At 41.2% G+C, this 12,001-nt stretch overlaps 1 protein-coding gene across 3 annotated transcripts in view; it reads right to left on the bottom strand.

Annotated features, from left to right (window-relative positions):
* Positions 1–12,001, bottom strand: part of mllt10 (MLLT10 histone lysine methyltransferase DOT1L cofactor) — a 62,207-nt gene that overhangs the window by 33,584 nt on the left and 16,622 nt on the right. For 2 of the 3 annotated variants that reach the window (XM_084152172.1, XM_084152173.1), the window contains exons 7-9: positions 10,166–10,258; positions 1,201–1,296; positions 648–981 (exon numbers count right to left, since the gene is read on the bottom strand). In XM_084152172.1, coding sequence (XP_084008298.1) covers positions 648–981; positions 1,201–1,296; positions 10,166–10,258 — 523 coding nt within the window. The remainder of the gene's footprint in view (positions 1–647; positions 982–1,200; positions 1,297–10,165; positions 10,259–12,001) is intronic. The other variant, XM_084152174.1, reaches the window with a different exon arrangement.

Below are 12,001 nucleotides of genomic sequence, written 5' to 3'. Positions count from 1 at the left end.
ATTTCTCACAATTTATTTTACCGCCACAAAAAGATCCCACCATGTCGAACAAACAAATGATCTGTCGCCATTTATAAAATTACACTGAAAATTCCTGTATCCATCACAGCTGTCGTTATTGTTTTTATACAGTATGTCTTTACTCGCATAAAAACTGTGGATGGAAAGGTGGTTCCACACACACACACCCTCTGGCACTGCCAGACACATAGAAGCACCAGTAACTGATAAGATAGCTATTTTAACTCCTCTCGCTTTCTTTCCCTCCAATAGTCATCCCCTTGGTCCTCAGTCTCCTGTTGGACTGTGAGACTGTTTCCCCACTAGATGCCACTTAAAACACGTCAGCCCTCCAGACTTGACCCCTCGAGGCTGACACACACACACACAAGCTGCCACAGGGGGCCGGAGTCAAGGGAGACTCATGGCGTCTGAGCGCTCTAGTGTGTGTGTGTGTGTGTGTGTGTGTGTGTGTGTGTGTGTGTGTGTGTGTGTGTGTGCGCGCACGGCGGAGCTCCCAGATTACAGGAGCCAGGGTCTAGCCAGGGAGACGACGCTATTATCTTGGCCATATGCTAACTCTGGCCAACATCCAACAACTGTCAGACACAGGCACGCCGCACACGTAAACAGTGCATCAATCTCACCTTGATGAAAGGTTCCAGTGGAGGAGGCGGCAGTGGAGGAGGTTGCCGTAGTGACCACAGCAGAGGGGAGGGGCTTCCCAGGTGTGAGGGACTTGCGTCCGCGCTGAACACCAATCCCTTGGCTAATGCTCTTCTTGCCCTGTTTGACCTCCGACCCCGGTTTGCCTTCTGACCCTGTGGGGGGGCAGTCCTTAGCACCCCCGGAGTGCACCGGCACTTCCTGGAAGTTGGCGGTGGTGAAACGGGCAGCACTGTCGTCCAATCGCTTTTGAGAGGAGGCGGGCATAGAGGAGACTCCTCCTCCACCACTGCTGCTGCTGCTGCTGTTGTAACTCTGAGAGCGGGATGAGGAGAGGAGAGGACAGGAGGAAAAGACAGGAGAGGAGGGGGAGTATGTGAGAGGTCAGTCCTGCATAATGCCTAACAGAGCTAGTCAATGTTCATCTGACATTAAACCCACAGAGTGAGACAGTGAGACGGAGAGACAGAGAGAAAGAAAGAAAGAGAGAGAGAGGGAGGGAGGGAGCTGGGCGCAGAGGAGGAGAGAGCTCACCTTGTCTGAGGCAACCATGAGAGTTGGCGCAAGGGAAGGGGAGAGCTCTAGAGTCTTCTTGTATTTGGGTTTGTGTCTCTCCCTCTCTTTGTGTTTCTGAGGAGAGAGAAGGGAGGGATGAGCGTTACGGAAGGACAAGAAAGCGGAGGATGAGACAGATGAGTGTCTGGGTTGCTCTGGTCCCAAACCTATGGCACTGCTTCTGAAAGAGAAAATTAGAGCGAAATAGAGAAAACGGATCTTTAATTCACAGCCCCAGTCTGAGGTGAAAGGATGGTTCTACTGCAATGAAAAGAGAATAAAAAAACAAAGTGCTTAAAACAGAAGAAAGAGATTAAAATCTGCAGACACTTGGTTTTTTGTCTTCTTAGTGAGAGACTCCACCCAACCAGATCCATGGCCTAAACCCCTTAGAACTCAATTTACACCCTTAGTTACACACACCCTCACTTCTCTCACCCCAGAGGGCCAAACCCCCTGCAGGTGTGAAAATATGCAGTGATCCTGTGAGACAACATGAGACTTAACATGCTACTGACAGACAGCACCATGACAACCATCGACCCTGCCCCCAGCATCCCTCTCTCTTTTCTCTCCACCAACCCTCTCTCTACCTCAATCCCTCTGTTGTCCTCCTGTCTTTTCCTTCACTGTAGCTTCCAATATTTCTTTCACTGTAGCTCCCAGGGTGTGTGGGTGTGTCAGGGCTGGTAGCTCATTGTAGCTAACTATACATGTGTCTGTGTGTGTGTGTGTTTAACAGGGTAGGTTCCCGGGGATTTCCCTTGTTGTTTCTCATTAACATTCCAGCGGTAGGTGTTGATGGACAGAGTTAGGCTGAGAGGGTCAAATGTCCACAAACACATCCACTTTTTCACTTTGCACACTTGGAGAGACTCCCCCCTTATCAGAGCTGGAGACATGGAGAAGAAAAGGGAGGGAGGGAAAAGAGGAAAACAGGGGGGAAATAATCCACCCTAGCCTGGCAGGAATTCCCTTGGGCAGTTTCCTGCAGGCTCTCTGACCAGCCGGTGTGTGTGTGTGTGTTTCTTGCAGACTGTATGAGTGGCCTGAGGAAGGAGAGGCTTTTAGCCCCTTGTTATTTGGCTGCAGGGTTTGGAAATAGATAGGCGCACACACACACACACACACACACATCTGAGCCTTCTGACCCCTGACCCTGGAATGTGGAGGGGGTAGGAGGGAGGGGTCCTCTTGCTAATGCAAATCAGGCTGTGTCACAAAAGCCAGGGCAAGGAAGGGAACACTAGGGACTGGACAAATGTGCCAACTCTGCTTATTTCACACGCACACACACCACCACTGCTCCATTAAAAGAATCACCCCAAAAAAACAGAGCAACAGGCTCACCCATGAGTCATATTCTAGTTGACTGACCATGTAATACAGGAGCATGCTCAATGCACTCACATATTACATGGTATTGTGAACAATGTTAGCTAAAAACTCAAGATCTCGAAAACATCAAGTTCAGAAAATCAATTGGCTTTCTTTCGCAGTCCAAAAAGAATTCAGTGAAAAAACTACCTACAACTGAAACACACAAAAAAACTGGCAATGGACTACAGGCACATTATCCAAATCAGGAAAAACTCAGACGTTTTATCGAATGAGGTGGAGCGATAAGGAGTGGGCCAATCGGGTGAGGGAAACAGATTGATGGAGCGGGTGACTTCCTCTGATGTCATAAAGGAAGAGGATACATGGCCAGAGACCATGGTCCTGTTCATACACCTTAAAGATGAGCTCAGAAACATGACATCAAAGACAGCGGAGCAACTTCCTACTTACAGACATTAACAACAACTAAATTCTAAATCGACCGAGACTAATTTTTTTGGGCTCTACTCATTCCAGGCCTTCCCTCACTTGAGGTGACACCCAAGAGAGGCAGTCTAGGCAGGTTAAAATGTTTATTGTTGATTTCTGGAAGCAGGAACTCCCGATACTGTGAACAAGTACATCATATTCCTGGGTCTACCTTTAACCATGCATCTTTCCTTTTTTCCATCCTATATGTAATCACTGATCTAATATGGATGGATAGGTGAAAACTAGGGTTCCACTACATAGATTATACCTACACTGTCATGTCAGATAAGTGGTAACTAAGGAAGGGAGGAAGGAAGGAAGGATGGATGGAAGGATGCATGTGTAAGGTATTAGAACAGGCCCACAGCCAGAATAGAGAATCGATGACGCTGGACAGAAAACCATACGCTCTCTCTCACACAGGAGTGGCGTAGTCGGCTGAGTGTCTATGCCACTAACAGGACTGTGACTGATTAACTCTGACTGGTTTATAAAGTGTTGGTTAGAGACCGAGATCCCTGGTGCCTCACATGATAATTCAAAGGACCTAGGACAAGGGTGTCAAACAAATTTTTCCCAGAGGGCCGCACATAAAATGTGTTCTAACTCTTCACCGTCAACATAAAAAAAAAAAAATTGTCCTCTATCCATCACTTTTGAAATGTTAGATGCTCACTGACTGTCTAGCTTTCGCATCAATGACTGTTAGCAAGTCGGACAGAAGAGACTATAATTGTAGGTCCATAATAATTTCTACCCAGTTTCGATTTGGATTTTGTCATTTCAATGTTGATCGAGATCATTTTTCCACAGGGGAAAAAATAAATACACTGAACAAAAATATAAAACGCAACATGTAAAGTGTTGGTCCCATGTTTCATGAGCTGAAATAAAAGATCCCCGAAATTATCTGGTCACACCAGAAACTGACTGGTTTTCTGATCCACACCCCTACCTTTTGTTGTTGTTGGTATCTGTGACCAACAGATGCATATCTGTATTCCCAGTCATGTGAAATCTATAGATCAGGGCCTAATTTATTTATTTCAATTAACTGATATCCTTATATGAATTGTACTCATTACAATCTTTGAAATTGTTGGATGTTCTGTTTATATTTTTGCTCAGTGTATATACATACATATATATACAAACACATACATACATACAGTTGAAGTTGGAAGTTTACATACAGTTAGGTTGGAGTCATTAAAACTTATTTTTCAACCACTCCACAAATGTCTTGTTAACAAACTATAGTTTTGGCAAGTCGGTTAGGACATCTACTTTGTGCATGACACAAGTAATTTTTCCAACAATTGTTTACAGACACTCCAACAACTGTTTACAGACAGATTATTTCACTTATAATGAACTGTATCACAATTCCAATGAGTCAGAAGTTTACATACACTAAGTTGACTGTGCCTTTACACAGCTTGGAAAATTCCAGAAAATGATTTCATGGCTTTAGAAGCTTCTGATAGGCTAATTGACATCATTTGAGTCAATTGGAGGTGTACCTGTGGATGTATTTCAAGGCCTACCTTCAAACTCAGTGCCTCTTTGCTTGACATCATGGGAAAATCAAAAGAAATCAGCCAAGACCTCAGAAAAAAAATCGTAGACCGCCACAAGTCTGCTTCATCCTTGGGAGCAATTTCCAAATGCCTGAAGGTACTACGTTCATTTATACAAACAATAGTACGCAAGTATAAACACCATGGGACCACACAGCCGTCATACCGCTCAGGAAGGAGACGCGTTCTGTCTCCTAGAGATGAACGTACTTTGGTGCGAAAAGTGCAAATCAATCCCAGAACAACAGCAAAGGACCTTGTGAAGATGCTGGACGAAACAGGTACAAAAGTATCTATATCCACAGTAAAACAAGTCCTATATCGACATAACCTGAAAGGCCGCTCCAAAACCGCCATAAAAAAGCCAGACTACGGTTTGCAACTGCACATGGGGACAAAGATTGTACTTTTTGGAGAAATGTCCTCTGCTCTGATGAAACAAAAATAGAACTGTTTGGCCATAATGACCATCGTTATGTTTGGAGGAAAAAGGGGGACGCTTGCAAGCCGAAGAACACCATCCCAACCGCGAAGCACGGGGTTGGCATTATCATGCTGTGGGGGTGCATTGCTGCAGGAGGGACTGGTGCACTTCACAAAATAGATGGCATCATGAGGAAGGAAAATTATGTGGATATATTGAAGCAACATCTCAAGACATCAGTCAGGAAGTTAAATCTTCGTCGCAAATGGGTCTTCCAAATGGGCAGTGACCCCAAGCATACTTCCAAAGTTGTGGCAAAATGGCTTAAGGACAACAAAGTCAAGGTATTGGAGTGGCCATCACAAAGCCCTGACATCAATCCTATAAAAAATGTGTGGGCAGAACTGAAAAAACGTGTGCGAGCAAGCAGCCTTACAAACCTGACTCAGTTACACCAGCTCGGTCAGGAGGAATGGGCCAAAATTCACCCAACTTATTGTGGGAAGCTTGTGGAAGGCTACCCGAAACGTTTGACCCAAGTTAAACAATTTAAAGGCAATGCTACCAAATACTAATTGAGTATATGTAAACTTCTGACCCACTGGGAATGTGATGAAATAAATAAAATCTGAAATAAATAATTCCCTCTACTATTATTCTGACATTTCACATTCTTAAAATAAAGTGGTGATCCTAACTGACCTACGACAGGAATTATTACTAGGATTAAATGTCAGGAATTGTGAAAAACTGAGTTTAAATGTATTTGTCTAAAGTGTATGTAAACTTCCGACTTCAACTGTATGTATATACATGTGTATACATGTGTGTATATATATATATATATATATATATATATATATATATATATATATATATATACACATATACATACTACCGTTCAAAAGTTTGGGGTCACTTAGAAATTCCCTTGTTTTCGAAAGAAAAGCATTTTTTTTGTCCATTAATATAACATCAAATTGATCAGAAATACAGTGTAGACATTGTTAATGTTGTAAATGGCTATTGTAGCTCGAAACGGCTGATTTTTAATTGAATATCTACATAGGCGTACAGAGGCCCATTATCAGCAACCATCAGTCCTGTGTTCCAATGGCACGTTGTGTTTGCTAATCCAAGTTGATCATTTTAAAAGGCTAATGATCATTAGAAAACCCTTTTGCAATTATGTAAGCACAGCTGAAAACTGTTGTGCTGATTAAAGAAGCAATAAAACTGGCCTTCTTGAGACTAGTTGAGTATCTGGAGCATCAGCAATTGTGGGTTCGATTACAGGCTCAAAATGGCCAGAAACAAATAACTTTCTTATTTTATTTTTATTGACCAGTCTGAGATATGGCTTTTTCTTTGCAACTCTGCCTAGAAGGTTAGCATCCCGGAGTCGCCTCTTCACTGTTGAGGTTGAGACTGGTGTTTTGCGGGTACTATTTAATGAAGCTGCCAGTTGAGGACCTGTGAGGTGTCTGTTTCTCAAACTAGACACTCATTTATTTGTCCTCTTGATCAGTTGTGCACCGGGGCCTCCCACTTCCAGCTACAATAGCCATTTACAACATCAACAACGTCTACACTGTATTTATGATACATTTGATGTTATTTAAAAAATTGACAAAATAAATTGATTTTCTTTCGAAGAAAATGACATTTCTAAGTGATCCCAAACTTTTTAACGGTAGTGTATATAGTACCAGTCAAAAGTTTGGACACACCTACTACACATTCAAGTGTTTTTCTTTATTTGTACTATTTTCTAATTGTAGAATAATAGTGAAGACATCAAAACTATGAAATAACACATATGGAATCATGTAGTAACCAAAACCGTGTTAAACTAATCAAAATATACTTTAGATTCTTCAAAGTAGCCACCCTTTGCCTTGATGACAGCTTTGCACACTCTTGGCATTCTCTCAACCAGCTTCATGAGGAATGCTTTTCCAACAGTCTTGAAGGAGTTCCCACATATGCTGAGCACTTGTTGGCTGCTTTTCCTTCACTCTGCGGTCCAACTCATCCCAAACCATCTCAATTGAGTTGAGATCGGGTGATTGTGGAGGCCAGGTCATCTGATGCAGCACTCCATCACTCTCCTTCTTGGTCAAATAGCCCTTACACAGCCTAGAGGTGTGTTTTGGGTCATTGCACTGTTGAAAAACAAATGATAGCCCCACTAAGCGCAAACCTGATGGGATAGCGTATCGTTTCAGAATGCTACGGTAGCCATGCTGGTAAAGTGTGCCTTCAATTCTAAATAAATCACTAACAGTGTCAACAGCAAAGCACCCCCACACCATCACACCTCCTCCTCCATGCTTCACGGTGGGAACCACACATGCGGAGATCATCTGTTCACCTACTCTGTGTCTCACAAAGACACGGCGGTTGGAACCAAATAGCTCACATTTGGACTCATCAGACAGATTTCCACCGGTCTAATGTCCATTGCTCGTGTTTCTTGGCCCAAGCAAGCCTCTTCTTATTATTGGTGTCCTTTAGTAGTGGTTTCTTTGCAGCAATTTGACCATGAAGGCCTGATTCACAGAGTCTCCTCTGAACAGTTGATGTTGAGATGTGTCTGTTACTTGAACTCCGTGAAGCATTTATTTGGGCTGCAATCTGAGGTGCAGTTAACTCTAATGAACTTATCCTCTGCAGCAGAGGTAACTCTGGGTCTTCCTTTCCTGTGGGGGTCCTCATGAGAGCCAGTTTTATCATAGCGCTTTATGGTTTTTGCGACTGCACTTGAAGAAACTTTCATAGTTCTTGAAATGTTCCATATTGACTGACTTTCATGTCTTAAAGTAATGATGGACTGTCATTTCTCTTTGCTTATTTGAGCTGCTCTTGCCATAATATGGACTTGGTCTTTTGACAAATAGGGCTAACTTCTGTATACTAACCCTACCTTGTCACAACACAACTGATTGGCTCAAACGCATTAAGAAGGAAAGAAATTCCACAAATTAACAAGGCACACCTGTTAATTGAAATGCATTCCAGGTGACTACCTCATGAAGCTGGTTGAGAGAATTCCAAGAGTGTGTAAAGCTGTCATCAAGGCAAAGGGTGGCTGCTTTGAAGAATCTCATATATAAAATATATATTGATTTGTTTAACACTTTTTTGGTTACTACATGATTCCATTTGTGTTATTTCATAGTTTTGATGTCTTCACTATTATTCTACAATGTAGAAATAAAGAAAAACCCTAGAATGAGTACTATAGATAGATAGATAGATAGATAGCAGGTAATCATTCTTAAAGTCATTACTTAACGTATTGAGTTCATATATAAATATATTAATATTTATAAATATACACTGACTGCGCAAGCAGCAGAACTTCTGGTTTCTCATTTTCCAGAATAAAATATCCACTTTTCATTACGTTCAGACCACATAATAGGGCAACAATACACGGAGTATACCAAACATTAGGAACACCTTCCTAATATTGAGTTGCACCCCACCCCCCCCTCTCCTTTGCTCTCAGAACAGACTCAATTAAATCGGGGCATGGACTCTACAAGATGTCAAAAGCGACCCACAGGGATGCTGGCTCATGTTGACTCCAATGCTTCCCACAGTTGTCAAGATGGCTGGATGTCCTTTGGGTGGTGGACCATTCTTGATACAGGAAACTGTTGAGCGTGAAAAACACAGCAGCGTTGCAGTTCTTGACACACTCAAACCGGTGCGCCTGGCACCTACTACCGTACCCCGTTCCAAGGCACTTAAATATTTTGTCTTGCCCATTCACCTTCTGAATGGCACACATACACAATCCATGTCTCTACTGTCTCAAGGTTTAAAAATCCTTCTTTAAACCGGTCTCCTCCCCTTCATATTCACTGATTGAAGTGGATTTAACAAGTGACATCAATAAGGGACCATAACTTTCACCTGGATTCAGTTGAACAGTATGTCAAGGAAAGAACAGGTGTTCTTAATGTTTTGTATACTCAGCGTATGTGATTATACAGATATACTAATCACAATATTTCACATTGTTCGTCTGCATAATTAAAATCTAACACTCATTTGGATGAGACAAAGTCCCACTTGATCAATAGTTATTGCTCTCGTATCCTATGGTGCCAATGACATCTATAGTGCCACCAAATGGTCTGGTGCAGCCTTCTAAAGGTTGTAGTGACTTTATATTCACACAGCTTCTAAGGACATATAACATAAAGGTTTACATACCAAATTTCATGACCCCATGTGCATATGTTCAGTTCTTAGTGCCCTGGTGTGATATGGTGCCATCTAGTGGTGTAGCATGGCCGAGTTTGAATGCAGCAACTATTCATTCTCAAATTAATTAGAGGCTAATTAATTGAGTCTATATACCAAATTTGGAGTCAATCTGATTTATGGTTCATGAGAAGATCTTTAAAGTATTTTTAGCTAGAATATGTCCTAACGTGCATCGATTAGGTACAGTGCGGCCATATTTGAATGCAGCATTAAAAAAATATGTAAGCCATTAAAGACTGATGAAATGAGTCTAAATACAAAATCTGGAGTGAATCTGACGTATGATTCATGAGGAGAAGATGATTGCAGATTATTTTGAGCATTATCGTTACATATGCAAAGAATGAGTTGTTAATAGTTTCTTGTTTTTTTTAGATATCAACACCAAATTCAGTGTGGTTCATTTTAGGGACGTCCATGATAGCGATGACAAGTTTCAAGTTGATAGGCCACTGTGGAGTGGATTTACAGTGGTTTAAATGGACACGTGAAATCATATTTTTTATTTGACAATAACGCATCCATCTTTTGACCAATCACTTAGCTTTTCTCCAACTAAGTTAAGACATGTACATACTGGTGTCATTTTGTCCTATGGTTCATGAGAATGTATTTTATCTTCGCTGTGAACCCCAACATTTTTTTGAAACCCCTGACCTAGGACATAAACTCACTCAAGCCAACTAACTTAGCTAGGGCATTTCTATCCTTAGCTGTATCTCTGTGCTGTGTGTTGTTCCCTCTGTCTACAGTAGGTGAGTGTGTGTATGTTCAGAGAGGGCGTATGGTTGCTGTGTCCATCACAGTCACGTAGAAATAGAGTTACTAGATGTTGGGGCTACCTTACCTTGTTGTCTTGGTGGTCAGGGGGTTTATCCGAACACTGAGAGGAAGAGTCACTAAGGCTCTGAGCCCTACTACCTCGGGCCCTGCTCCTTCGCTAAAAGGTAGAGAGGAACTTCACGTTACTAGAGTAGACCCAAGCTAAATAATGACTAAATAAATACATGAAAGCTAAATAATAAAAAATAACTAGGAAGTAGACGGACAGAAGACCTAAGTTAAATAAAGACCAAATTAATAAATAAAGGAAAGCAAAATATAGGTTTATTAATATAGTAAAACAAAATATCAACAAAGAGACATGGTTGTACAAAAAAAAAAAAAACTCTCTCAGGCGCAATATACCAGCAGCAGACTATTTCAAGTTGATTAGATTTACCACCAATCTATTCAAGGAAACAAACATTGAGCTAGACCCATTCTTGTTTACTGTAAGAAAACACCATAATTATTTATGGCCCCATTGACCGCATAAAGAGGAGTATTAATTTCAAAACATCACAATGTCACTAGTCCCAACAAGAAGACAAATCCAGTAAATGTCACTCATCAACCCATGTGGCGTCTTATGAAATCCATTCTAATAACATTGGTTTGTCTGTCCTTGATTCCTCATGCGTTTCTCATCTCCTCTATGCTGTACCAGCCTAATTACATCAGGCCATACAAAGCCATTACACAGGTTCAATAGCATTTCTTAACAAGCATTTGTTAACATTGTGTGTGTGTGTGTGTGTGTGTGTGTGTGTGTGTGTGTGTGTGTGTGTGTGTGTGTGTGTGTGTGTGTGTGTGTGTGTTAGTGCTGAGCGATTAGTGCTTTTTGAGGTCGGTTCAGTTTCGGTTCAGTTAGTAACAAATAATCACGTTTTCGATTTAGCTATTACTTTATTTTAAATTTTTTATTAAATGCATTATGAAATAATGACAAAATGATTTGAGCTTTTTAATGGGTTTTCAAAGCAAAAAATTGTGAACATTCAATTGCCAAAACATTCCATTGTCTCTGTCTGGTCCACATTGGGTAGACATTAATAGAGAATTAGGAAATTACTATGAAATAATAAAATATTTCAATTCTGTATATAAATTAGTTATTTGATTACTATTATTTTTCATTCCTTATATTCTTAATCTCATCTCTGCACAGGCAGTACCAGCCAGACAATCAACAATTTAACGTTATCTCTGTGCTCCCCATAAGGTACGGTCTTGGACCAATTTAGCTAAGCTAGTAGCTAGCTGGCTATAAATCGTAGCTGCCTAAGTATGCTGCAGAGCTGTCTGACGAAATCATTTGACTAGTTCTTTAAAGTAAATAAGGCATAATTTTAAGACTGCTTATTACCAACTACTACAACTTTCAATCGAGCAGAGCTACAGTGGGGGAAAAAAGTATTTAGTCAGCCACCAATTGTGCAAGTTCTCCCACTTAAAAAGATGAGAGAGGCCTGTAATTTTTATCATAGGTACACGTCAACTATGACAGACAAAATGAGGAAAAGAAATCCAGAAAATCACATTGTAGGATTTTTAATGAATTTATTTGCAAATTATGGTGGAAAATAAGTATTTGGTCAATAACAAAAGTTTCTCAATACTTTGTTATATACCCTTTGTTGGCAATGACACAGGTCAAACTTTTTCTGTAAGTCTTCACAAGGTTTTCACACACTGTTGCTGGTATTTTGTCCCATTCCTCCATGCAGATCTCCTCTAGAGCAGTGATGTTTTGGGGCTGTCGCTGGGCAACACGGACTTTCAACTCCCTCCAAAGATTTTCTATGGGGTTGAGATCTGGAGACTGGCTAGGCCACTCCAGGACCTTGAAATGCTTCTTACG

Source organism: Coregonus lavaretus (genome assembly GCF_964263955.1).
Source record: "Coregonus lavaretus genome assembly, chromosome: 34".
NCBI classification, from domain to species: Eukaryota; Metazoa; Chordata; class Actinopteri; order Salmoniformes; family Salmonidae; genus Coregonus; species Coregonus lavaretus.
Note: the sequence above shows the minus strand (reverse complement) of the source record. Positions and strands in the feature narration are given on the sequence as shown.